Genomic DNA, 27,393 nt, shown 5'->3' with positions numbered 1-27,393 from the left:
GGTGAGAATTCCTGTGCTGTTTGTGAAAAATGCATATTTTATGACTGGCTTTTCGCAAATGTTACAATGAATATTATATGTGTAATGTTAGAAAGTTATGCTGTATGAATTCTCTTACGTAGTGTGTTAAGTGTAGTTTTAGGTTACAACATACTGTTAAAATAGAGACTGTGTATGTGGGGGAAGTTTTTTTCTTTAGGGATGAGATACTTGTTTTGAAGAACACCTAAATCTTCCAAAGGAGAGGAATTTATGGCTTCTTATCAGAAGAAACTAATTTCTTCAGGCCTTGCTCAGACTTGAAGATGCCAAAGAATTAAAAGAAACAGTTGACCTACAACAGACAGAGTTTCTTGTTTAGAATAGAAAGTATGAATAACCATGAAGGTGTATGAATATGCAACAAGTGTATTAGTTTAAGGGTGATTCCTTTGTTCACAAGTCATGCTTTTCCTGACTTAGTGTCCAGAGCATCCGGACGTCTGTAATCCTTTATTTTTTATTATCTTATAATTGTCCTAACTCTAAACTTTATTACTCTAATTGTATTATTATTTTTATAACCATTTTATTATTATTAAACTTCTAAAATTTTAAGAAACAAGTATTTAGTGTTTTTCACACTGTTAAAGCCCTGTCCATCACTGCCCACCTCACCCCACACCCAGATATCCCCACAGAGCTTTAGGGGCTTTCACACCAGATATCCCACAGAGCTTTAGGGGCTTTCACACCAGATATCACACAGAGCTTTAGGGACTTTCACAGCAGTGTTCCCACAGAGCTTTAGGGGCTTTCACAGCATTGTTCCCACACCAAGCCTGAGGGGTGGCTTCAGGAGCACCACTCAGGGCACAAGGTGGCAGGCAGTCGTGCTCACATGGCCACGGTGAGGCCCTAATTTTAGGAGGAGAGGAGTTAGAACACTCAGAAACCCAGGTGAGACCAGCAGAGCCCCAACACTTCCAGAGGGTCCATCCAGCCAGGGCAGGGAGGAGAGTGCAGAGCACCCAGGAGCTGGGAGGGAGCAGGGCTGGAGCAGGCACAGGCTGAGCTGGGGGATCCTTGTGGCTGTAAAAACAGGATCACAGAATCCTGGGATGGTTTCGATTGTGGGGACCCTAAAGCTCATCCAGTGCCACCCCTGCCATGGGCAGGGACACATCCCCTGGCCCAGCTGTCTCTCCATGCAAAGCACTCTGCACGTGGCCCAGGTGGCCCCAGGTTAAACTTTTCCAAGCTCCCAGTAAATCCAAGCTCCCCAGGAAGTGGCCAAACCCAGTGTTCTGAGTCAGACTCTGGCCCTGCAGCCCAGCTGGCCGCCCCAAAGCTCAGGATTAATTGTAAGCCTTGAGAAACTCTAGGAAAGCCAAAAATAAACAGAGAAAGCAAAGCATTTCCCACAGAAAAGCTATGGCAAAGGAAAGGCTCTCCTGGGCTGGCTCCCCAGGGCAGCTCAGGGTCATTGATTGTGCCACTGGCACAAATGTCTCTCCTTGGCTGTGCTGTCCCCTGGAGCTCCCTTCCAGCCTGGGAGAGAAGGGAACAGGGACTGGACACGATCCCTGGCCAGCAGCACCCCCAGCCCCTCACAGAGGCCCTTCCCAGGGCTTTGGGACCACGCTGTGCTCCCAGCAGAGGACACATCCTCGGGAAAACAGGAACAGTGCTCGAGTTTAAACAACCACTGTCTGATTTCCAGACCCCACATTGCCCCCAGGGCCTCAGCAGCAAAATTTGTGTCATGGTAGAAGCTGGGTCTTGGTGAAAGCTTGGGAGAAACAGCTCCTTGGGCTTGTGGGTGACATTAAACCCAAGCGTGTGACCTTGGAGGTCACCTCAACATGAGGCTGCAGCCCTCAGCCAGGCTCTGCCGCCAAGCCCAGCTGAACTCTGATGTCAGAACTGGAGCTTCAAACCTCGAACATCAATCCTGGAACATCAATCCTGGAACATCAATCCTGCAGGAGCTGAGCCTTATCCCCCTGCCATGCCCAGGGAAGCTGGGCGAGCACAATCCCTTTGCTGCCCACCCAGAAGGGCTAAAATCCATTTTATGGCCTGAAACGGACCCAGCCAAGTGGGGGATCCAGCAGCTCTGCCCAGAGCTGTGCAAATGTGGGGGAGCAGGGGGGGGGTGAGAGATGCAGCCATTGTGGGAATGCAGGGCTTCCCTCTGGCTGCCCTGGCAGGTCTGGGACCCTGGCAGGGGTCAGGAACCCCCCTGGACAGAGCCCCCAGAGACACTGGCTGTGATCTCTGTCCATGGAAAAGAGTTTTCAGTCTTACAGGATGAATTACAAACTCCGAGTGTTTGATATCAGTAATAATTAAGTGTGGCATGGGTGCAAAAGTAAAATTTTAGGATTCTAGATTAGGGGTCCAAAGGGGACAAGATGGAGGAAATTGGGTGTGCCTTGTCCTTTTTCTCCTTCTTCATGCCCTCCATGTTTCACTGTGGTGTTGGCATTTTTCTGTTGGTTTGGGCTGGGGACACACTGTCCAACGTAGGTGACAGATATTGGCACGTTATTGTAAATCCAGCACAGGTAGTTTGTGGTATTTAATGTTTGTACCATCCCACTGAGGGCAGAGCCCCACACGCTGCCCTGCAGGACAGAGCTGCGGCAGGGCAGCAGAACATGTTAGAGATAAACAGAATAAACAACCTTGAAACCAGCACAGACCAATTATGGCTTCTGCTTTGGCAACAGGGCAGAAAGACAGAGACTTTCTACAATCTGGGGATCATTTAAATACCACAGATTCTGACAGCCCATGAACCCAGCCTGGGCAGCTGCCCCAGGCCTGGCAGTGCCCAAGGCCAGGCTGGAGCAGCCTGGGACAGTGGAAGGTGTCCCTGCCATGGCAGGGTGGCACTGGATGGGCTGTAGGGTCCCTCCAAACCAACCCAACCCATTCCATGTTGCGTGGCTCCTGAGCTGCCCTGCCTGGCTGGCACACGGGCCCTCCTGCCTGCCCACAGCCCCCAGCTGTGCCCTGGGTGACAGGACAGGGACAGCAGGCCATGCTGCCTGCAGCAGTGCACTGAGCAGTGACCCTGGGGACATCCCTGTCCTGAGCCCAGGGGACAGCAGGCCCCACTGCTCCTGCTCCAGCTCCTGTCCCAGCCGTGGGTGCAGAGCCGTGGGTCCCCATGGCCCAGCAGTGTCCCACCACCTTCCCTGGGACAGGGTGGCACATGGCCGGACAGGAGCAGCTGCCACTGCTCCAGGCACCCAGGAACAGGAAAATTCAGTGCCAGAAATGCACGGCATGAGGCACGTGGGAGGCACTGGGAGGGGTTGTGTTTGGGGCTGGAATTCTCCAGGCAGACCTGAATTCAAACCAGGTCTGTCAGGCAAAGGCAAGCTTCAGCTGGTTCCATCTTGACCAACTTTACGAGTTAAAGGTGAATGGGGACAGAATGAAACCAATCAATTAAATTCAACCAGCAGGAAGTTGTGCCAGGGCAGCTCAGGCTGGAGATCAGGAAAGGTTCTTCCCCCAGAGGTGCTGGCACTGCCCAGGCTCCCCAGGGAATGGGCACGGCCCCGAGGCTGCCAGAGCTCCAGGAGCCTTTGGGCAGCGCTGCCAGGGATGCCCAGGGTGGGGTTGTTGGGGGTCTGGGCAGGGCCAGGGGCTGGGCTGGGTGATCCCTGTGGGTCCCTCCAGCTCAGGATATTCTGTGATTCCATGAAACAAATGGCAGCAGGGGTCCAAAGCAACCAGGCTCCATGGTGGCAATGTCCCCAGAGGTCCCAGCCCCCCAGAGGTCCCACAGGAGAGCCAGAGGAGCTGTCCCAGCTGAACTTTCAGGCAGAAGCTGCCAAATCTCAGCCCTGGGACACTGAAGGCTCCTCCAGCCCCCAGAGACATTTCCAAAGCCATTCCTGTCACCCCACAGCTGTTCAGGGCTGCAGATGCTCCCCGGGCAGGGCAGCAGCAGGAATTGCCACACTCCTGGAGACCCAGAGCAGCCCTGTGCTACCACAGAGTGCTCTGCGCCTGGCAGCAAAAGGGGCCTGGAAAAACAGGAGGGGAAGTGTCCTAGGTTATAATATTGGGATGTATTCCATTACCACCTCGAGCTGCAATCCCTTTCTTTCCTTAGAGATCAGTCCCTCCAGGAGGAGCTGTTCTTTTAGCCACATGACTGATAAGGTCACAGCATTCCATTGTGAGATGCTCCGCCCAGAGGGAGGAGCCAAATAAAACCATCAAGGATATAAGCAGGGCTGTACAGACAACAAATAAATCCCCTCTTCCAAGAGGAACAGCTGAGACCTTCTCTGCACTGGAGCTCCAGAGGGAAACTCCATCAGTCTACAGGAGCACTGCTTGGACAGAACCATATCTGCCACCACCGCCCCAGCCAGCGAGTGTCAGGCTGTATTTCTGACTCTCTCAGTGGTTCTTCTTTTGTGCTATTGTATGCATTTGGTTCTTTGTTCCCTTTTCCTAATAAACTATATTTCTGACTTAGAGCCTCTCACTGGTTTTGCTCTTCAAACCAGGACAGGAAGGAATCCTGTTTGGAAGGTGCTGCTCCCTGCTGAGCTGGGCAGGGGCAGAGGCAGAGAGCACCAGAACAGCTCCTAGCACAGGGCAGGGATGCTGTGAGCAGCACAGAGAGCAGCAAGGAGCAGCAAGGAGCAGCAAGGAGCAGCAAGGAGCAGCAAGGAGCAGCAAGGAGCAGCAAGGAGCAGCCTGCAGCACTGCCCACCCCACAGGACGGGATGCTGTAAATGGGGGATCCTGCCAGGACCGCTCGGCACACGGGCTGCTCGCAAAGGGAAAGGACAGACAGCCCTCTAGTGTAAAGCCAATGCCAACCGTGTGTGCAGGGCCACAGAGAGCACTGATGGGGCCACAGCCCTCAGGGTGTGTGCTTGGCAAGGAGCCCGAGCGCAGGGACAGGGATTTGCTCACAGCACAGCTCCCACTGCTCCTGAGAACGTGCCAGTGCCACAGGGATGTGCCATCCCAGAGTCCCAGACTGGTCTGGGTGTGGAGGGACCTTCAATCCCACCCAGTGCCACCCCTGCCATGGCAGGGACACCTTCCATTATCCCAGGCTGCTCCAAGCCCTGTCCAGCCTGGCCTTGGGCACTGCCAGGGATCCAGGGGCACCACAGCTGCTCTGGGCACCTGTGCCAGGGCTGCCCACCCTCACAGGGAAGGATCCTGATACCCAATCTAGACCCACTCTGTGTGTGTTTGAAGCCATTCCCCGTGTCCCGTCCCTCCAGATCTTCATAGTGCAAAGATCTCTGACCATTTCTCTCTGCAGAGACAAACCCCACATTCCCAAACTCTGGACTTGCTCTGAGGCTTTCCAACCACCCCTCTGGACAGGGGAGAGTGTGGAGCCCTCCCAGCCTTACCCTGGCACCCCCACAGGGCTTCTGAGAGCCCGACTTGGCCAGCAGCTCATGGGACATCCCTGCAAAGCCCCCATGGGAGCAGGAAAAGCTGAGTTTGGGGGCTGCAAAGGTATTTTCCTTTCTCTCCCTCCCCTCTGCTGAAGAGCCAGGCTGAGTTCCCACCTCCCAGCGCACATGGCTGTGTTGTGCTCGAGGATTATTGTCCATGGCTCCCACCATCACTTACAACCTTAAGAAAGAGGCACAATTAAAATCAATATTTAAAGTCATCAAACAAGCAGAGGCAAATTTGAACAGCCCCACAATTCACTGTGACATAACAACCCAGGGTGCAGGGCTGAGCGCTGAGCTGCAGTGCCAAGAGCACACTTCTGCCCACAGTCTTCAAAATTTAATGAAAACACACCAGTTTTAAACACTTCCCCAAATCCAGCTCACAAAATCTGTCACTTTGATGTGAATGGTCCCAGTCTCAGACTAATCAGTCACTTTTACTTCCTCTTTAGTAGCTAAAGACGCAAATGAACTCCCTGCAAACCGCACAGCTCCGGGAGGAGAATTTAGCAGCCAGATGGTTCTTGCAAAAGATTGGTTTTTAACAAAAAAATAAAAGTGAACCCGTTTCCCCCACGAGCAGCTCACGGGAGATGAGGTGACACATCAGAAGGCACTGCGAAGTGTGACATTAGAGCATCACTTCTGCCACAGAAATGCCCCTTCCTAGAGACCATGTAAATCACAATTATCACTAATAAGGGACCAATTAGTGCAAGGCACTGTAATTATCCCCTGCACTCCGGGAAGAAAGGGAAGCATGGCACTGGAATGCAAACATGCCTTTGTTTCCAGCAGAAGGTGCAGCAGGGAGAGGGAAAAGCCAGCAGGAGTGCTGGGAAGGCAGCGGGGCTCCAGAGGCAGGGAGGGAGCGTGTCCAGCTGCAGTGGGACACAGAGCTGGGGTGGGCTGGAGCTCCCTCCAGGCACTGAGCCTGCCCCACTCTGCATCCCTTTGCTCTGTGCCCTCCTCCCTGTGGAACTGCTGCTGGGGGTGGGATCAGAGCCCCGCTGGCAATAAAGGCTCTGCAGCCCAGGGATCAGGACAGAAATGCCTGACCAGGAGGTTTCTGTGGGTCAGCTCCAGCAAACAAGCACCATGGGGCACAAGGGTTTGGATCCTCTCAGGATGCAGGTCCTGGTGATAGTAAAAGGGTTTAAAATCATGGGGATTTAGGGTTAAAAGGAAAATTAAGCTTAGTAGGCCCTGACAAGAAAATAAATACCCCAAGTACAGGAAGACTTTGTACCTTACTAGAACTGCACCTGTGTAGCTAGTACATGATAAATGATATAATTGTTAGATGTGATGATTGTTTAGTAATTATATATAATTACTGTTTAATCGTAAGAATAATCATGAGAAAGTGTGGTCAAGGACCTAAGAAAGATCACGAGAAATTCATGGTTGAATAAAGTCAATGTACACAATAGAACAATATAAGTTTAATAATGAATATGTAAGTTATATAATGATAGAATATAAAATACATTCAGCTCAAAAGCCATGTCAGAGTCAGATTTGGGTCTGTGGCACCCCTGATTCCCAGAGCTCTTAATAGAAGCACCTGCAGATAATCATATCCTGTGATTGTGTGTGTTCCTGAACACTGACAGTGGAAGGAAGGAGCTGATGTCCAGTCCTTGTCCTCAGCTGGCTGGGCTGGAGCTCCACCATCCCAAGCTGCTCCCAGCCCCAGTGTCCAGCCTGGCCTTGGCACTTCCAGGGATCCAGGGGCAGCCACAGCTGCTCTGGGCACCCTGTGCCAGGGCCTGCCCACCCTCACAGGGAATGATCCCCTCCCAATATATGCCCTAGTATATCCTACAGGGTCAGCAGAGGGAATTATGATGGTTGGGCTTGGCAAAGAGAAGGTGAAATGAGATTTAATTCCAGCCTCCAGCTACTCCAGGCAGTTGAAAGGATGGCAAAGCAAACCACACCTTTGTGTGCCAGGTGACACAGCAAGGAGCCACAGCCAAGAACTACAGCTTGGGAGCTTCAGTTTGGACATCAGGAAAAGCTTTTCAACCAGCTCCAGCCCTGGGAAAGGCCAGCAAGGCTCCATCACTGGAGGTTTCCAAAGCTTGGACAGAGAAATCCACAGCAGAGCTGAGCTGAGGTGCAACAGCCCCGTTCTGGAGCCTCCCAGCAGCCCCTCCAGGATTCTGGGATTTGGCCAGGTTTGTGTGTCCTCAGAGAGGCCCCTGGCCCTGCAGGCTGCCAGGAAAGGCTCCCAGCACAGGGAGCATCCCAGGATACAGAGCTCCAGGAGCTGCTGAATTACCATTGCTGTGGGACACCAGGCTGGGGCAGCCTGAGCCAGGCCACAGAAACCTGGCCAGGGGCTTCTTCCCCAGGAGCAGCCACCAAAGCAAACACCAGCACAGGAACGTGACTGCAAGGGTCTGCTGCCACCCTCAGTGTCCCTGCTGCCACCCTCAGTGTTCTGCTGCCACCCTGAGTGTCCCTGCTGCCACCCTCAGTGTCCCTGCTGCCACCCTCAGTGTCCCTGCTGCCACCCTGAGTGTTCTGCTGCCACCCTGAGTGTCCCTGCTGCCATCCCAAGTGTCCCTGCTGCCATCCCAAGTGTCCCTGCTGCCACGCTGAGTGTCCCTGCCACTGTACCTGGCTGTGACCTGGCTTTTACCCCTCTTTGACACCTCCCCAGCACCTCACAAGGAGCCAGCACAAGGGTCAGCATCACTGCTGCCCCAGCCTGCCACACCCAGGGACAGAGCCAGGCACCCCCAGCTCAGCAAAGGGACAGGGAGCACCCATGGGTGCTGACCCAGGCAGGTGACAAAGGGCTTGGGCTGCCTCGGCCACACAGCCCATGGAGCTGAGGAGGAGGACAGGGTATCTCCATCCTTGGGAAGACATCCATGGTGGAAGGACAAACCCCTGAGCAACCAGATCGAGACAGCTCCAGAGGTGCTCCAGGTGTATCCAGGTGATTCCTCCCAAATATTCCATGATTTCATGAAAGCAAATTTTCTGAGCCTGGCCTTGCCTGACCCATGCAGACAGGAGCCAACAGTGCTACTTGAGAGCCATCAGGGTGATGCCTCACACTGCTGAGCTTTCCTGAGATGGAACTAAACCCCAGCTCTGGAGTGTTTGTGTTGTCTTGTTTCCAGTCTCCTCAATCCTTTGCATGTGTTTGTGGAGTGTTTCTGCTTTCCTTGACAACCGAGGAGGATTCCAAATAAAACTCAAGTGCTTTTCTAATCTCCTGGTTCCAGGAGAGGGACAATAAATGCTGTAAAATCTGCTGGTGCTGTTGATCAGCTGCAGTGTGAAGGCCGGGAGGAAGGTGGGCCAGCCCAGAGACACAAACCTGCTGTGGATGCAGCAACAGCCCTCAGGAGATCATCAGTCTTGTCACCTGGCACTGTGGCACTGCTAAGGAGGTGATCAGTGACTGCTCAGGCTCCACATTTCAGCTCTGGCTGAGTTTCAGCATCTCCTGGTCCCTTGGGCCATAACTCAGCATCGCTGAGGGACAGTGCTGGAAAAGCTGAGACTACATCACAGAAAGGCTCATTGACCTGGGCAAGGATACAAAGGAGGCAGAAGCAGGGCCAGGACCAGACTCCAGAGGCTTTCTAGGAGCACTCCAAAAGCAAAGCAGGCACGGTCAGGGTCTGTGCCACACCACGAGGTGTGCTGTGCCCACACAGAGTCCAAGGGAAACAGCTGTGTCACCTGGTGCCACTGCCCTGAGCCCACACACCCTCTGAACACCACCCAAGGGGTAACCAGCCCCTCCAGACTCCCATTCCCGTGTGTCCCAGCAGGCTCAGGCAGACACAGCTCAGGCTGAGGTCAGTTTGCACATCTGAGCAAACTCTGCACGAATTCCTCCAGCATCTCTGTGCAAGCACGGCAGGATCCACCCTCAGCCTCTTTCAGCTGATTAAGACTTTTCAGTGCAATTGTCCCCTTTTCCCTCAGCCTCTGGAAACCTCCAGGAGTTGCAGCCACAGCAGGAAAGGGGAGGAGAAGGTGGGCTTTGTGTCTCACCAGCCTCACTCCTCCCTCCCACGCCACTGTGATGGAGAAGCCCTGACACCCTGACACCCTGCTACTCACAAATCCCAGACGGATCCACCTGGCTCTGGGACACAGCACAGAGCCTCCCACATGGCCAGGAGGGACCAGCCCTCCCCGAAACTCCCAGGAGGGACCAGCACTCCCCGAAACTCCCAGGAGGGACCAGCCCTCCCCAAAACTCCCAGCTGCTGCCTCTGGCAGCCCCTCTGTGCGGTGGTGCAGGGTACTCCTGTTCCACAGGGGCTGTGCCCCCTGCATAAAGAGAAAAAACCTCCTCAGGAACATCAAAAGAGGCGCCTGGCACTCGGAGAGCCGTTTTACTGATTTTACTGAAGGTGAGGGCGGCAGAGAGCATTGCAAAGCCAAGGGGAAGAGGAGGCACAGCTGATGAGAGCAGCTCCTTCCCGGTCCCTGCAGGTGAGCCCCGGGCTCAGCTCCAGCTCAGCCCCCCAAGCCCGGGAGGCTCAGGGCAGAGATCCGAGCTCAGCTCTGTGCAATCTGCCTCCTCCTGCTTTGTGTGCAGGCTCTGCTCCAGCGCTTCTCCCTCTCCCTGTGCATGGCCCAGGAGGATGCCGAGGGAAGGAGCCCCAGTGCCCTCCCAGCAGGGCTGTGCGTGCAGGGGTGCAGCACCCCGGAGCATCCTCCCCTTCCCTGCCCCCAGCTCACAGGCTCCTCACTGCTTCCAAGACAGAAAATGTGGAAAATTCCCATCTGTGCTGCTGGGTTTTGGTTATTCCTTTGGAGGGCTCGGAGGCCAAAGCCGTTGCTGGGGTCAGAAGAAGGTTGCACAGCACAGGGCCGGTGGCAGCAGGCACAGCCTGGCACAGGGAATGTGGGATCTCAGCTGGGCCCTTGCCAGCTTCCAGCTCCACAGGATGAGCGGATGGAGCAGCAGTGCTCCCCTGCTCTTGCATTCCCTGTTCCCTTGCATTCCCTGTTCCCTTGCATTCCCTGTTCCCTTGCATTCCAGGCCCCTGCAGCAGTGCGGGGAGCAGGGCAGAGCAGAGATGCTGTGAGACAAACTGTGCCCTTGCTCCTTCCCATCAGGGACTCCTTCTCCCTCCCGCTCCTTTATGGACACGACAGGCTCCCTGGAGGTTCTCCCAAGGCAAGCCCGGAGCTCCTGAGCTCGGGATTGCGGGAATGAATGAGGGGCCCGGCTGGTTCAGCCCACAGCCCTCCACACTTCCACACTGCTTCTCATTAACTCCTCCTCTGGCCCAGCTTTGGCTGGGAAAACATCCCAGATCCAGCAGGGAACAACGATGTCTGCACCAGTCAGTGCCCAGGCACCGAGTGGTGCAACAGCACCTCCACCTTTTTGCCCTAAAATTCCTCTTGGAGCACATTCCTCTTTAGAAAACCTCTCCAAACGCAGCCTTTGATGGGCCCAAGGAATACAGGTCTGAAGTCTGTGCCGCCGGCTGGGAAAGGGGGACAAAACCCAGAAAATGCAGAGCACCCTTGATAAAAAATTTACATTATAAAGACAGGAAATACAGACTAATGCAATGAATGGTGTCTTCTCTCAAGAGGAAAAAAGAGAGCTGCTCTCACATCGGTGATGTTGATGTAGGTTCTCATGTTACAAGGGTTTGTGTTCGGGTTAAAAAAAAAAAAAAAGAAGAAGCATAGAAAGCCCTTTTTCAGTAAAAATGAATCGTGTTAATAAGGCAGCAAGTGCTGAGAACAGGGAAAGCTCTGCCTGTCCAACTGCCCCTGGTGGCTATTTCTGGCTTACGAGGCACTTGAAGCATCCTAGGAGCCCACAGTGGGAAATGTAGTCCAGATCCAGCAGGATGGACACTCAGCTAAACAGAATCCCCCAGGTTTGTAAGGACTTTCCAGCCAAACCTGCCAGCAAGCCAGCCTCTCACAGGAGCAATTCATAAACTGCAGCAAAAAAGCAAATAATTCAACCCCGGACTCCTCCAAGCCTTGTTCTATAAATAAAGCCGTTGTAACACAGATTTTATATTTCATTATTCCCCGTGTCGCTCCGCACGATGCTGGCGGCAGCCGGGAGTGTCAGTGCGTGGGGAGAGCAGCGCTGCAGCAGCAGCGGGGATGGATGGGGGGATCGGGGTGCCCGCACCACACCCAGCACCGGCACTGCTCTGCCAGCCCCAAGGGTGGCACAGAGCCCCGGCACTGCCCGGGCCGAGCTGGGCACGGAGCGCCGGGCTCCGGTCCATGGCAACCCCCGCGCCCCGGCAAATGGAGGCTCGGGTATCAGCATCCCCTCATCCCCGGGAGAAGCTGGCAGCCGAGCCTGCTCCCGAGGTGCTCCCCGAACAAGAATAATAAATTGGCCATTTCACGTTTCAGATGGACACAAAGCCTCTCAAGGAGGCGGTGTGCGGTGTGGATCACAGCTTGGATGTGTCCTTTGATCGTCACAAATAAATCAGCCAGAGTGCCCTCCAAATAGAAAGGAAAAGAGAATTATATCTGTGTCACTGACGGGAACGGGAAGCGAGCAGGAGGCAGCACAGCCGGGAGCGGGGTCCGAGCAGCCAGAGGCTCCGCACGCCCAAACCTCCCCGGGCAGCGCCCGGCCAGCCCGGCAGCTCCCACGGTGGGCTGATCCCTCCGGTGTAAAACTGCAATCCGTGGGCTGGGTTCCCGCGAACACACCCGGGTGCCAAAGGCTTCCCGAGCGGGCTGAGCCCGCAGCCTGGCAGCGAGGGTCCCTCCCGAGCTGGGGCCGTGTCCCGGTGCCCCCGGAGCCCCCGCAGGCGGCCAAGGCACGGCGGGACCGGGGGGCTCCGAGCGCCGCCGCAGCCCCCGGCCCCCGTGCCAGCCCTGCCCCAGCCCCAGCCCGCACACCGGGGCCGGGAAACAAAGATTGTCGCCAAAGTCCACGGAAAAGGGCTGGCTCAGGCGCAGTCCTGCCGTGCCACGCTGCCAGCTCCGTGCATCTCCCCGGCGCAGAGAGCAAGTGGAAAGGGGGTTCAGCCCCTGCACCCCCAGCCCTTCCCAGCCTCCGGCTGGCGAACACGAAGCGGCGGGACCCTCAGGGAGGGCTCTGCGGAGAGCCCCACCGCAGCCCGGGAGCCGCTGGCCCTCCGGGAACTTCCCCGTCCGGAGGCTCCGCGGGCGGGACGGGCTCGGGGAGCGGGGCCGGAGCTCCCCGGGTGGCCGGGCTGCGAGCGGGGCGAGCCGGGCTGCCCCATCCCCTCTGCCGCCCGGCCCGACCCCTCCGCCGCGGGCTGCGGGCTGCGGGATGCGGGATGCGGGGTGCGGGGTGTGGGATGCGCTTCCCCTCGAGGCACCAACTTCGCCCGGTCACCCCAAGGCCGAGCTGAGCCAAGCCGAAGCTGGGCGGCGGCTGGAGGGGGCTTAGCCCGCTGCTCTCCTTCCAGCCCGCTGCTCTCTCTCCACCATCGCTCCGTCCTCCTGCCACCCCGCTGCCGTGCTCCGCGGCTGGAGCCCAGCCGTGCCCGGCGCTCGCTCCCCTCCGGCCTCGCCTCCGCTCCGCTCCCCCCGCGCCCTCCCCGCCGCCTCTCCCGGCCCGGCCCCCGGCCTCTCTTCCCCTCGTGGGACCTCGGCCGCTCCCGAAGACCCCACGGGGGAAAAAAAAAAAGTTGCGGCGAGGGAAGTTCGCGGCGCCGGGCGAAGTTGGGGCCGCGGCCGCCGTGCCCTGCCCGGGGGAGCCGCGGCGGCGCAGGGGGACCGGGGCGCACCTACCTTGTGCTATCGCCCTCTTCATCTTAGGGCTCGGGGAAGGCACGTCTGGAGGCGCGAAGTGGAGCGGCAGCAGTACAATCCTTGGGAAAGCGGGGCAGATCCCGGAGCCAAACTTCAGCCCGAGCGGGGAGCGGCGGCGCACGGGGAGGGGGGGGCGCTCCCGGTGCCGGCGCCCTCGCTCATCGGGGGAATGAGCAGCCCCCGAGCTGGAGTCAGCATCCAGGCGAGGCTCCCCCTCCCTGCCTCGCCTCGCCTGCCTCCTCCTCCCTCCGCCCGCCCGCCGCACGCTCGGGGCCGGGGCTGCGGCGGATCCCGCGGCGGGGAGCGGAGCCGGCTGCGCTGGATCCCGGAGCCAGCGGCGAGCGAGCGGGGATGGAGAGGCGATGAATGTTTTATGGGATCATGTGGTTTGACGTGAGAGGAATCAGCCTAGATCGGATTTACTGGCTGGAGGAGTGAGCGGGAGGACGGGGGAGCCGGGCACGGGCTGGCGAGGGGAGGAGGGGCCGCTCCGACGGCGGCGGCTCCGCGGCGGAGCCCCCGCGGTGCGCGGCCGCGGCCCGGGCAGGGCTGCGCGGGGCCGGAGCCTCATTCCTGGAGGAGAGGTGCCACCTAAAGGAAGCGGCGGAGAGGGACGCCCGGCGGCGGGCACCGGGCCCGCTCCTCCTCCCACCTCCCGCCGCAGCCGCGCCCGCACCGCCCCGGGGACCGCGGGGAACGCGGCTCGCAGCCCCTCGGGAGGCACCGGAGAGATCGGCGGGTGTTTTCACCTGCTCTGGATCTGCGCACCGGGGAGGCGGCGAGAGACATCCGAACCCGCGGTGCCTCCTCTTCCTCACCAGATTCGGCTGCTGTGGGTGCGGAGCCGGAGGGATGAGGATTCAGAGAGCCCTTTGGGTACAGCCCGAAGGAGAACTCTTCCCTGTGGCTGAGCCCTCTCGTCATCCCTGCCCTTTGGGGTCAGTCTTCCGCGGGCAGGAAGGACAGCGGTGTGCCTCAGTTTACCCAAAGAGCACGAGGGTTTCACTGTAGCTGAAGCAGGGTGAAGCTGGATTCCCACCCTGCTCAGCCCTCCCTGTCCGGGAGGGTCAAGGGCTCCCGCACAGGGAGATCCCATCTGCAGCCATCCCTCCTGAGAAACAGAAAGGTGGATTTTTATTAACTGAACTCGTTTGCTCAGTGAGGAAAGGAGGAGGGAAGGATTGTGCCCGGGAAAGCTGAACAATATGGGGAGGTGGTGGCTCTGTCCCTGCTAGGCAGAGGTTCAGCTGCCACCAGAGCCATGGACAATGTGGGATATGTCTGTGTGCATGTGAAACCCCACTTGGAACTCTGCATACAGTCCTGGTGCCCCCAGCACATGGGACATAGAGCTCTGGGAGCAGGTCTGGACTGGAGCCCCTCCCCAATGGAGCCACACTGGGAGCTGGGATTGTTCAGCCTGGAGAGGAGAAAGTTGTGTGGAGACCTCACAGCACCTTCCAGGGTCAGAAGGGGCTGCAAGGAAGCCAGAGAGGGACTTTTCATCAAGAACCAGAGTGCCAGGACACAGTGAATGGCTTCCCACTGCCAGAGGGCAGGGCTGGATGGGATATTGGGAAGGAATTGTTCCCTGGGAGGGTGGGCAGCCCTGGCACAGGGTGCCCAGAGCAGCTGTGGCTGCCCCTGGATCCCTGGCAGTGCCCAAGGCCAGGCTGGACACTGGGAGGTGTCCCTGCCCACGGCAGGGGTGGGAATGGATGAGCTGGTTCCTTCCAGCCCAACCCATTCTGACATTCTATAATGTGTGTAATTATCTTTACCTGTGTACACCAGGAATAGAAATGCTACTGAGCCTTCACCCTCACTTGTGGTTTGTCACCCCAATATAGGCCTCAGGGTTGTTGTCACAACCACATCCCTCCAAGGCCAGCCCAGTTTCCACCTTTCTTGTAGGCATCACTGCACAGTGAGCCAGGGTTCATTTCTCCTGTGTGCCAAATCCTCTCACCACACCCAGGGCTGAGGGTCCCTCACACTGACCCAGCCCACAACCATCTATGGGAAAAAGAAGCTCACCCAAAGACACCCAGCTGAACACTTGGGGCAACTGGAGGTGATTTGCTCAGTGTGGGCCTTATTTGTGCAACAGCCTCAACTGGCCCAAGGTCCTGGGCTCAGAATCACAGGATGGATTGGGTTAGAAGGGATCTTAAAGCTCACCTGGTTCCGATCCCACTGCTGTGGGCAGGGATACCGTCATTAGGTCATTGAAAACCCATCTGAAAATGACCCAGAAGAGCTGTGCAGACACCCTCTAATGGCAGATGTGAAGTTCTGTGCAGCCCAGGGCCTGCAGCCCCTTCCTGCACCCCTGGAGAGGGCAGCTGGCACCTGGGGAGGGCAGGGGGCTCCCTCTGGCCGCTCTCTTTCTGCTCCTCCAGAGTGCAAAGGTGCCGAGATGATTCCCTAAACCTCTTCCTTCCCACACCTGCAGTCCAGCTCAGGCATCCCCTGATCTTCTCCAGCCCTTCTGCCTCGCCTGCCCCCTTCCCTCTGTTTGCTCTGGGTGACTCCAGCTGTATCCTGCCCATCCTGGATTTTCCAGGAGCCCTGCACACACTTAATGAACAGGAGAGCTCTTAATGAACGTGCTGCCAGAGGAGCATTGTGCCCACAGGGCCACAGCTGGAACACTTGGGTCACTTTTGGATGCTTGGGCCAGTCCATGGCAGGTCTGCTCGGAAGGAACAGAAGGGTTTTCTGGGAATGCCAAGAGAGGTGAGGTCTGGGAAGAGACAAGGAACATTCCTGTGCAATCTGCTGCAGCACACTCTGCTGTTGGTTTGTGGACATCTTCTGGGCGGGAGGATGATCCCACCCTGCTGCAGTGGCAGCCCAGCTAGCACAGGTTAGGAACGTGCTGCACCTCCCTTTTGAACACGCCTGCCAGCACTCCTGTTTCAGCAGTGCCCTTCCACTCCACCACCCCAAGCGCTGCAGCAGGGGAGAGAGGTCACCGATGTGTGGGGCATCAAAATAGCTGCAGAAGAAAGGACCCTGGAGCTGGAATTTCCTGGGAGAGGGCTGGAAGGTGAGCAGGAGCACTGAAGGAGTTAATTGAAGCTCTAGTCACAGGCCCGAAATTCCAGGTTGTACCAGGGAGGCAGCGGTTGTTTGGCTGACATTTCTGAAAGGTTAATCTGGAAACGGAGAGAGCACATCTGTACAGGGCTGGGGCTGACTCTGGCTGCAGATCCCTGCACCTCCTTGGGCTGCTTGGCCCAGCAGCTGTGACACAGGGGTCACCATGAGGCAGCGTGGGGCTGTGACCTTGGCACGCAGCGATGCTCAGGGTGTCCTGGGGGCAGCTCTGCCCCCAGGCCTGTGTGACAAAGCACAGAGAACTGGCTCTGCCCTGTGCCCTGTGCTGGACATCGACACTTCCCGTCTCTCCATGTGCAAGGGGTGGCCTGCAAGAGCTGGGTGAAGGAGGGGAGTCCCAACAGGAGATCTCCTGCGGGAGCCGGGGTGCTCACAGCTGCAGTGGGAGCAACTCTGGAGAGGAGCCAAAGCTCCCCGAGATGCAGACACCTTGCTTTGACTGGATAATTATATGTTCATCTCTACCTGTTGCTTAATGTTCTGGTTTGAAAGCAAAACCAGTGAGAGATTTCAAGTCAGAAATACAATTTATTGGGAAAAGGGAAAAAGACAAAAATACATGCAATGATACAAAAGGAAGACCACTGACAAAGTCAGAATACAACCTGACACCCTCTGGCCAGCGTGCTGGTAGCAGTCCAGATTGGAGTGGCTGCAGTCCTCTTGGGATGGCAGATGTGGTTCTGTGTCTTCTCAGAAACCTGTGGAAAGGCTGCCCCTCTGTCTAGAAATCCCCGGATTTATCCAGGTGGGAATGCCTGGCTCCTCCCCCTGGGTGGAGCATCTCACAATGGGCTGATGTTATTCTGAGTCACGAGGTGTGTCCTTAATCCCCTGTTAACCAGAACTGGCTCCTGGAGAGTTTATCTCTGAGCCATGTGGCAAGACATTGATGGGCCTATGAACAGGAGATAAGGAAAACTGCCCAGAGGCAACTGCTACTGGGATGGTGATAGGAAACATCTTGGTGCTTTAATCTTGGACACTTAATCATGCTGGGATCAATTATCTTCCTGCTCATTAGGAGTCTTGTTTGCAAAGTGCCATCCCTCCCTGCTCTCTTCAACCTGGCTGTGAGCACAGGGCTCCCAAAGGATTTAGGGCACATTCCTGGGCCTGTGGGCACTGAGAGAGGGGGATGTGGGAAACAGGGCACATGAAATGGGAATTCATTGCCTTTTGCTGTGCTCACACCCACCTCTTTCTTTTTTAACAGAGCCTGAAGGAATTGACAGCTGAAGCCCAATGTTGACTAAAGTGTATCTTGTTCTGGTCCAGAAAAGGCTTTTCACCCTTTCTTCCCCGTGGCCTTGTGGCTGCACCTGTGTGTGATGTGGCTGGGAGCACCTGAAAACACCTCTGAGAGGAGCAAGGAGGCAGAAAAGGGCACTGAAATACCAGTTTTTTTCTCTTTCTAGTGGAAGGAGGACAAGTTGCTCTTTTAAGGTCCCTTCCAACCCAGAGGCTCCTGGGACTCTGCATTGTGCCTCCGCCAGGCTCTGGCACTGCCTGTGCTCCCAGGAGACAGGAGGAGCTGTGGGCAAGCAGCAGCTGAGGGAATGTCACCTGCTCCAGGGGTAACCATCCCTCTGGGCCTCTGGAAGAGTCACCCTGCAGAGACACAAGATCTTTTTGAAGCAGTCTCCACCTGCTCTGAGACCGGGGATGGGCACACAGTGGGGCAGATTCTCAACCACACACCCGAAAGGGCTCCCCAGAGCCACCACCACTGCACTATTGAAAAAGTTTATGTTTGACACCTTTTACCTGTTGACTTTGGTGAAGGGCACCAAGACCATGGCTCTTTCCTGGACATTTCCAGCAGCTGGAACATGGCCCTGCAGACTGGGAGGCACTGGGAGGCTTTACATCAGCAGGGCTCCTGGGCCAGGGGGGCACTCGGGGAGGATCTGTGCTGGCAGGATTTATCCAGGCACCCAGAGCAGCTCCTGCTCCATTTTCAGTGCCTGAACTGGGGCACTCCAGCGGGCAGAGAAGTTCTGTGCTGGCAGAGTGACCCTTCCAGCAGAACAGAGTACCGAGACTGAACCATCTTACCCGCACACCATCTATAATATAAAACAGGTATTTTACACGTAACTGTAGGAGCAGTTGATGGGAAGTTGGGGCAGGTGGGATCTTGTTCTGGGATCATTCTCCAGAATAGCTCAGCTGCCACAGGAAGTGTTGCCACAGAGAGAAGGAGCCAGGTGTCCACAGGAGGAATTTTGTGGGGAAGAGGAGGGGCAGGCACTGAGCTCTGGGACAGGGACAGCAGCCAGGGAACGGCTGGAGCTGGGCCAGGGCAGGTCAGGCTGGAGAACAGGAAAGGTTCTTCCCCCAGAGGTGCTGGCACTGCCCAGGCTGCCCAGGGAATGGGCACGGCCCCGAGGCTGCCAGAGCTCCAGGAGCCTTTGGGCAGCGCTGCCAGGGATGGACAGGGGCCCTGCTGTGAGCTCTGCCTGGCTCCAGCCTGGCAGGCAGGGCACTCCATCCCTGCCAGCTGCTCAGCTCATTGCCAGGCTCAGGGAGAGGCTCCGGGTGTCTGTGCTGCTCCGTGGGCTGCTTTGCTCCTCCTGCCATGACAAACTGCACCAGAGCCTGGCTGGGCAGGGCAGGGCAGGGCAGGGCAGGGAGAGAACAGCTCCCCTCTGCCAGTCCATGGCAGGTCTGCTCGGAAGGAACAGAAGGGTTTTCTGGGAATGCCAGGAGAGGTGAGTCTGGGAAGAGACAAGGAACATTCCTGTGCAATCTGCCCCTCTGTCAGTGCGCCCAGCCCGGGGCTGCTGCTCCCAGCAGTGAGTGATGGCCCTCGCAGCTCTGCTCCGTGATTTCCCTCACATTTCAGCCTCTCCTGCCTGAGCAATGGGGTCGGCGTGGACGAGTTGTTCCTGTAAATCATCCCAGCACCGCTCCAGCCTGACACATCAATCCCCTCTGTAAAAGGTTCCCACCTGGTCCTGGCGATGCTGCTGAGATTGGGATGTGCCAGGAATCCTTCAGAAGGCTCTGCAGGAAGGGCTGATGATTTATTCAGGTGTCTCTTGCAGAAAGCTGCTGCTTTTCCAGCCCTGGGGAGACTCACCTGGCTGAGAGCTGCCCTGGGCTTGGGGCTGCCCTGAGCAGCCTGCCCCAAGCCCTGCACTCGCTGTGAAGCAGCTGGGAACAGGCAGGGAATCCCAGAATGGTTTGGGGGACACTTTCCACTGTCCCAGGCTGCTCCAAACCCCAATGTCCAACTGGTCTTGGGCACTGCCAGGGATCCAGGGGCAGCCCCAGCTGCTCTGGGCACCCTGTGCCAGGGCCTGCCCACCCTCACAGGGAACAATTCCCAATTCCCAATATCCCATCCATCCCTGCCCTCTGGCAGTGGGAGCCATTCCTGTGTCCTGTCCCTCCATCCCTTGTCCCCAGTCCCTCTCCAGCTCTCCTGGAGCCCCTTCAGGCCCTGCAAGGGGCTCTGAGCTCTCCCTGGAGCCTTCTCCTCTCCAGGTGAGCACCCCCAGCTCCCAGCCTGGCTCCAGAGCAGAGAGAACAGGAGGGATGGAGAGGTGGCAGAAAATTGTTTTTAATGTTTATTTTATTCTCATTGTCCTGCTCTGATTTTTTGGCAATAAATTAAATCTCTCTCCCCAGTTTCAGGCTGTTGTGCCTGTGATGGTGACCAGGGAGGGATCTCTCCCAGTGTTTACCTGTCCCTTCATTTTCTCTTTCCTTTCCAGTTGCAGAGGGCACTGATAAAGCAGCTTTAGTGGGCACCCAACATCCAGCTGGGGCCAGCCCACCCCAGAGATTCTGCACGTGCAGGGGGAGCCAAGGGCACTGAGAGAGGTGCAGGAAAATCTGAACGAAGACAAGAAAAGCTGCTCCTCCCCATGTCAGCGTTCAGGAACACACATAATCACGGGATATGATTATCTGCAGGTGCTTTTATTGAGAGCTCTGGGAATCAGGGGTACAGACCCAAATCTGACTCTGACATGGCTTTCGAGCTGAATTTATTTTATATTCTATCATTATATAACTTCCATATTAATTATTAAACTTATATTGTTCTATTGTATACATTGACATGAGTTTCTCATGATCTTTCTTAGGTCCCTGACCACAGATTCTCATGATTATTCTTACGATTAAACAGTAATTATATATAATTACTAAACAATCATTACATCTAACAATTATATCATTTATCATGTACTAGCTACACAGGTGCAGTTCTAGTAAGTTACAAGGCCTACATGTACCATGGGTATTTATTTTTTCAGGGCCTACTAAGCTTAATTTTCCTTTTAATCCTAAATCCCCATGATTTTAAAACCCTTTTACTATCACCCGGAGCTGGGCCAGGGGAGCCCCGTGTATGCCATGGGTGTTGGAGGCTGGGCTGGATGGGAGTGCTGGGTGTCCCCCAGGCAGCTGGGAGCCTGTCGGAACTCAAAATCTCCCTCAGACATTTTTGGAGGTTCCGGGCCCAGCTCAGAAGCATTTGAGACCCTGGCAGGCAGCTGGAAACAGCTGTGATTTTGGGTTTGAACCATGGAATGATTTACCAACCTTGCAGGAAGAACAAGAAGTCACAAAAGTTTAGATGTTATAGTAGAAGTAGTCACAAAGTAAAGGGAAGAATTTTTGAGTGCTGTACAGGGGGTTTTAGTTTTGTACATGGGGGTCAGAGGGTTTAAGATGGAGGGATTTGGGCCTGCCCTGTCCTCCCTCTTTCTTCTTCATGCCCTCCATGTTTCACTGTGGTGTTGGCATTTTTCTGTTGGTTCAGGCTGGGGACACACTGTCCAACGTAGGTGACAGATATTGGCACGTTATTGTAAATCCAGCACAGGTAGTTTGTGGTATTTAATGTTTGTACCATCCCACTGAGGGCAGAGCCCCACACGCTGCCCTGCAGGACAGAGCTGCGGCAGGGCAGCAGAACATGTTAGAGATAAACAGAATAAACAACCTTGAAACCAGCACAGACCAATTATGGCTTCTTCTTTGGCAGTGGGGCTGAGAGACAGAGACTTTCTACAATCTGGGAATCATCAATAGCTCAGATTCTGACAACAGGCAGCACAGTGGCACCAGTAGGATCAAGCTGAGCTCTCTGCTCTGAGCTCTGCCCTCCAGGGGCTCTGCTGTCCCAGGGGCAGCACTTGGTGGTGGGCTGTAATCCGGGGGTTATCCATGTGTTTTCTGAAGGCTCACTTGGTGTCTTCCTTCAGTCCAGCACTGTCTCCTCTGGGGTGGAGCCTGGGATGGACATCGCTGCCCAGACTCCCTCTGCCTCGAGGTACTGGCCTGTGGCTTCTCCTCCTCCCTCTGTTTGTTTGGTTGTTTGGTTGTTTTCCATTGCCTTGTGCATTTTTCAGGCTGACCCCTCCTCCCCCAAGCCCCTGGCTGTCCTGGCAGCTGCAGGCACTTGCAGGAAAGCTGCTGGAGAGCACTGGCAGAACATGAACGTGGGATTTGTGCCCGGGAGCAGCCGCCCTTGCAGCCCCATCCCGAGCGTCAGAGATGTCACAGAGGGATGAGAGCATGGCAGCACCACCTGACCAGCCACAGCAGCTCTGATTTCAGCTCTGCAGTGCTCCCAGCAGAGTTAGCAAATGACTTGCAGACCGGGAACTATCTGCAAATAGTTTCCAATAATGAATTGAGGTGTGAAAGCTGCAATCTGCTCTGAGACAATCTGTAAACAGAGGGAAGGAAAATTCACCAAAATAAATTATTCATTTTGGATTACTCCTCTAGCTCATGTCTTAACTTGCGGCTCTCTGGGGCCTGCAGAGACTTCTGGGGATGCTCCTGTACCCTGAGCAGAGCTGCTGGGGCAGGCACAGGGATGTGAGACAGATCAGGGAGTCCTATCAACACCTGGCCAGCTCCTCTGCCCCTCTGATGGCATCTGCTACCAAACATGGACCAGCTCCACGGGCTGTCCAAGGGCACTGAAGGTAAATCTATTCCTGGCCAAAAACTGCACTCTTCCCCTTTTGCTCCTGCCATCAACAAAGAGGAAAAGGAACCACCCTGGAGCAGGAACCAAAGCAGAGGTGGGATGGGGAATGGGGGAAGGAGAGGACACAGGGATAGAGGAGCAGGGCAGGTTGGAGACAAATCACAACTTCGAGCTGGAGCAGACCGTGTGGGACACACAGATGTGCCCACCATGGAGGGACAGTCCTGGGTAGGGGCACTGGAGGGACTGGGTGAGGTGTGATGCACCAGGAACTGTGCCCAGCCACCCTTTGAAACCTGCCCGACAGCCTGGGGAGCAGAAATCGGCCCTGAGGAAGAGGAGATCCCCAAGAACAGCCTGGAGGTCCCAGGGGGCACAACAGGAGGAACCCCCTGGCCCCAGGCAAGGGGAGCCATGAGCAGGCTGTGCCTGAGGGATGTGAGGGATGCAGTGTCCCACCCCCTGCACAGCTCCTGATGAATCTGGGACTGGCATGGCACTTGGCATGGCACTTGGCATGGCTTGGTGCTGGAGAAACTGGCCAAAGAGCAGAAAAACTGCACATGGAAAAGAGAAACCTGTGGAGCTGGAGGAAGGTGCAAGGTGGGAAGCTGCGGTAGAGCAATGATCACTTGTTCAGTTATCTGCAAAGATTGGCTTGGGCTGCTCCTGGGTCCTCCTGGGCAGGATCTTCAGCTGGGACAGGCCAGGTTTAAGCAGCTTTGTGGTTCTGCCCCATGGATCTCCAAGTGCCACAGTCTGGCTCTTCAGTTTTTAGCCCTTTTAGTCAGTCCCAAGTCTTCAACCTCCCCATGGAAAGCAGCAGAGTGGACTGGAGCACATTGAGGCATTCAGAGAGGTGTAGGGCAGTATTGTCTTCTTTAGTAAGAATTAAACAAGTGAATACAATTCTAGTGGGCATTTTCCTGAAATGTAGTGCCTGAGACTGCAGGGAAGGGCAAAGTTCACAGCAGAATTCTCCAGTGCTGACCGTGCCAAACTGGGAAAAGATTGCAGAACCAAAGTATTGCTCACACTCCAAAAAGGTTTTAGACTAAACCTGACCCCAGACATTGCCTGGAGAGAATCTGTGGCAAGCTGGACTTTTTCAAACCTTTTTTTTTTTTTCTGCCCTGAAACTTGCTCTATATTCAGGGGAGTTCAGGAATACTCAAACAGCTCAAATCTGGTGGATTTGTCTTTGATCCAGTTTGGCAATTATCGTCCCAACCTGCCATGATCCCAGCAAATGCCGGGTCTGGCCTTGTGGAGCTGCTGGTGTTAGAGCCCAGCTCACCTGCTCACCAGGCACAGAATTATTGGGGCATTGTTGCTGCTCTGGGCCACAGAGGTTTTCCAGGGGATGTGCTGGAACCTGCAAGGCTTTACAAGAATTATTTCAGCTTTAAGAAATAACCCCAAGAAAATGCTGTCAGCACTGTTGAACCAGCTTTTAATGAAGGCTTTAGAAACATCCCTACCAAGGCCATGGCTTTGCTCTGCTGACAAAGGGCAGGGGAATATCTGGGCCCCCAATTCCACAGGGGAGCTGGCAAATGAAAGTCACGGAATTGAGTATTTTGGCAAAAAAACACTGAGTACAGTAAGAAGGTGTGGTTTTGACAGCAGCCTGAGCCTAGGAGAGTTCCTGGGATCAGGCACCTCCTGAACCCCCCTGGCCTGGTGGCCCCTCCATTGCCCACCCTTGCCCAGGGCAGTGCAGACTCTGCAGTGACAGCTGAGAACTGCTCCTGCAGAGTGCCCCAGGAAGAGCCAAGTGCCCATGGAGCTTCCTAAAGCAAGAGGAAAAGCCAGCAGGCTGCAGGAGAGCAGAATGCAGCTCTGTGGGAAGGCTCAGTGGCCCACGGAAATCTGCTCCTCTCATTGCAAACTGCACTCTGCAGAGCAGCTGCTGGTTCAGAGCCCTGGCAGCAGCACCAGGAGCTGGAACCCAAAGCCACGGGTCCATGTCCTGCAGGACCAGCACTCCTGAGGCCGTGCTGGCCGTCCCTGGGCAGGGGACAGCGCTCAGGACACTCAGGCCATGCTGCTCCTGCAGGGTGAACATCATAAATGTGTGGAGCTGAGGTGCCACCCAGAGTGATGGAGGATTCTGTGACAGTGACACACAAACCACATCTCCAGCAAACCCTTCCACATTCCTGGACTGGAGGAACCTCCATGAGGCTCCTGCTTGCCCCAGGGCTGCTGTTTGTGCCACCTCTTGGCTAAGGATGTGAAATGGGCAGCACAAGGATGCTGGTTTGGGGGTTTTTGTGTTCCAGAGACCTCAAGAGCTCTGAGGAGCACCTGAGGATTCTCCCCAGCGCAGGCTCAGGAGCTCAGGGAGCAGATGCAGGTGTTACAGATGTGCCTGGGCTTGAGCTGGAGGGGGTTCTGCCACTGCAGGTGCTGCCTGGGCTGGGACTGACGGGGCTGTGCAGGGTTCTGTTAGTGGCACCCCAAAGCCATCAGAGGGTCTGGCACCAGCTGTTAGTGCACCCCAAAGCCATCAGAGGGTCTGGCACCAGCTGTTGGTGGCACCCCAAAGCCATCAGAGGGTCTGGCACCAGCTGTTGGTGGCACCCCAAAGCCATCAGAGGGTCTAGCACCAGCTGTTAGTGCACCCCAAAGCCATCAGAGGGTGTTGGTGGCACCCCAAAGCCATCAGAGGGTCTGGCACCAGGGCTGTGCCCAGGTGTGAGCTCGGGTTTGACCCGTGCTGCCAAACGGGGCAGGGCCGGCGCTGCCCGTTCCTTCCCAATGAAACCATCCTGTTTCCCGGCTGTTTGCAATTAGCCTCCCGCAGCAGATGAATAATCTGTTCTTGTTGATTCGACAGAGCCGCTTGGAAAGGGGACAAGCAGCGCGTTCCGCCTCGCCCGGCAGTCGCGGGCAGGAAGGGAGGGAGGCAAACACGGACACGCCGCTAATTCCCAGCAACAATCCCGTAAATTTAGCGGTGCTGGCACAAGGCGGGCGACAAATGCAGCAAGCGGGGACCGGAGGAGCCGCAGAGCTGCTGGCAGCAGGCAGAGCAGCCCCCGGCAGCCCAGCGGGGATGGGACAGGGTCCGGCAGGGCAGGGGCACCCCGGCCCGGCTGCTCGGAGCCGGGGGGTGCCAGCCCACGGCCCCAGCCCCCGTGGGAGAGCTGCTTTCTCGCCGTCAGAAATCAAAGCCATTTTCAGAAGGAGAACAGATTTTGGTTGGGAGGTGAGGGAAGCGGAGGGCCAAGAATAGAAGGGAACAGTGGGCGGAATTCTGACTCCCTGCTGCATTCAAAGTAAAGTACAGGACAAGTTTCAAGGAAGCAGCGGGGCAGCCCTCGGAGGGGCTGGCACGGACCGGGGAGCCGGGCAGGGGCTGGGGGCGGCCCTGCTGCCCGGGGGCACGGCAGGGCAGCGGTGCAGGGACTGCAGCGAGCAGGGCAGCGGTGCAGGGGCTGCAGCGAGCAGGGCTGCAGCACCAGTGCAGGGCTGCAGCACCAGTGCGGGGACAGCACTGTGCAGAGCTGCAGCACCAGGAATTCGGGAATGCGGGTCAGGGGAGGCAGGAATTCGGGAATGTGGGTCAGGAATTCGGGAATGCGGGTCAGGGGAGGAGGGAATTCGGGAATGCGGATCAGGGAATTCGGGAATTGCACTGGGCCAGCCGGGAATTCGGGAATGCGGATCAGGGAATTCAGGAATTGCACTGGGCCGGCCCGGAATTCGGGAGTGCAGGATCACAGGAGGCAGGAATTCGGGAATGGGGGTCAGGGGAGGCAGGAATTCAGGAATGCGGGGTCAGGGGAGGCAGGAATTGCCCCGTGAGCTGGAGAAGGACGGGCTGAGGAGAGGGCATCGCTCTGAGCTCCACTGTCACCTCTGTCCCCTCCAAAGGCCGCGCTGCCAGGGCTTGGCACAGGGCTGCTGCCATGGGCTCTGTGTGTTGATCCATGAGATCCTGGGAACATCAGGCAAAGCCAGCACGAGGCTGAGGCTGCTGCAGGTGCCAGGCAAGACAGTCCTGAGCATTTCCAGCTGCAGGAACTGCAATTTTGGCTCCTTTTCTCCATGAGAGATTCCTGCAGGGCTGGAGGTTTTGCCCAGAGTCTGCTGGAAGTGAGAACCTTGGCTTTATTCACAGAATCCCAGAATCACTGAGGCTGGAAAAGCCCTCCAAGGTCATTGATTCCAACCTGGTCCCAACCCCACCTTGTCCCCAGCCCAGAGCCCTGAGTGCCACCTCCAGGGGACTCCAAATCTCCTGGGCAGCCCCTGCCAAGGCCTGAGCACCCTTTCCATAAAAAAATTCCTGCTGGTGTCCAGCCTGACATTTTTGCTGGGTACTGCAGCTCTGGGGTTGCTGTTTGCAGATAGGCTGGAGGCAGAGGCAGTGTGGAAGATGTGCTGCTGCCCTGGGCATCCCGGGGAGGATGGGCAGGGCTGAAAGGGACTTTTCCCTGTGAAATGGGGCTGTGGTGCTGAGGCTGTGTCCCAGCTCCATCTCTGCATCAGGAGTGATGCTCAGGGAGCAGTGCAGGAGCAGGTCGGGTGTGAGAAGACAACAGCTGGCATGGCAAGGACAGCAGGGATTCCTTATTCCTCCTCCTGAGGTTTTTCCAAGCCCAGAGCCCAGCTGGCCCTTTGGCTAAATCCCCCCCATGCTTTTCTCACCTTTCACAATCCTGCTCTTCCTCTCCTGCCACTGTCACGTTCCCCTGGGCTGCAGTGCCAAGGACAGGGAGCCAAGGAGAGCCACCACCCCCTGCAGGAGCCTGGCTGAGGCTCAGTCCCCCCCAGCCTCAGCTCCCCTGGTGCCATTCCTCACCTCAGAACAGGCAGAGGGCAGGAGGATGGGGCTGAGCATGTGCCCAGGCGTGTGGCTGGCTGAGTTCCCAGCAGAGCAGCAAGAGGAACTCCTGGGAACTCCTCCATCTCCCACAGCTGTTGCAGGGACCATGCTCAGCTCTGCTCCAACAGAACCTTGTGGAGAGGGGCTGTGCCCTGGAGAACTGCAGCCTGGGGAGCTCTTGCACCGCTGCCTGACTGTGGAAGGACTTTTGGTGTCTGGAGCTTCCTCCAGCTCCAGAGGGTCTGTGGATCCCATGGACAACTTGA

General features: G+C 56.4%; 1 protein-coding gene and 1 long non-coding RNA gene across 2 annotated transcripts in view; one reads left to right on the top strand and one right to left on the bottom strand.

Annotated features, from left to right (window-relative positions):
• Positions 1 to 14,049, bottom strand: part of RTN4R (reticulon 4 receptor) — an 84,684-nt gene extending 70,635 nt beyond the window's left edge. The window contains exon 1 of the mRNA XM_002187849.6: positions 13,188 to 14,049. Within this exon, the coding sequence (XP_002187885.1) occupies positions 13,188 to 13,209 (22 nt within the window). The 5' untranslated portion in view covers positions 13,210 to 14,049. The remainder of the gene's footprint in view (positions 1 to 13,187) is intronic.
• The window catches only part of LOC121470758 (uncharacterized), a 152,987-nt gene extending 134,223 nt beyond the window's left edge, over positions 1 to 18,764 (top strand). The window contains exons 2-3 of the long non-coding RNA XR_012058379.1: positions 14,896 to 16,260; positions 17,548 to 18,764. This is a non-coding gene — a long non-coding RNA (uncharacterized lncRNA). The remainder of the gene's footprint in view (positions 1 to 14,895; positions 16,261 to 17,547) is intronic.
• The last annotated feature ends 8,629 nt before the right edge of the window (positions 18,765 to 27,393 follow it).

Source organism: Taeniopygia guttata, chromosome 15 (genome assembly GCF_048771995.1).
Source record: "Taeniopygia guttata chromosome 15, bTaeGut7.mat, whole genome shotgun sequence".
In the NCBI taxonomy this organism is placed as follows: Eukaryota; Metazoa; Chordata; class Aves; order Passeriformes; family Estrildidae; genus Taeniopygia; species Taeniopygia guttata.
Note: the sequence above shows the minus strand (reverse complement) of the source record. Positions and strands in the feature narration are given on the sequence as shown.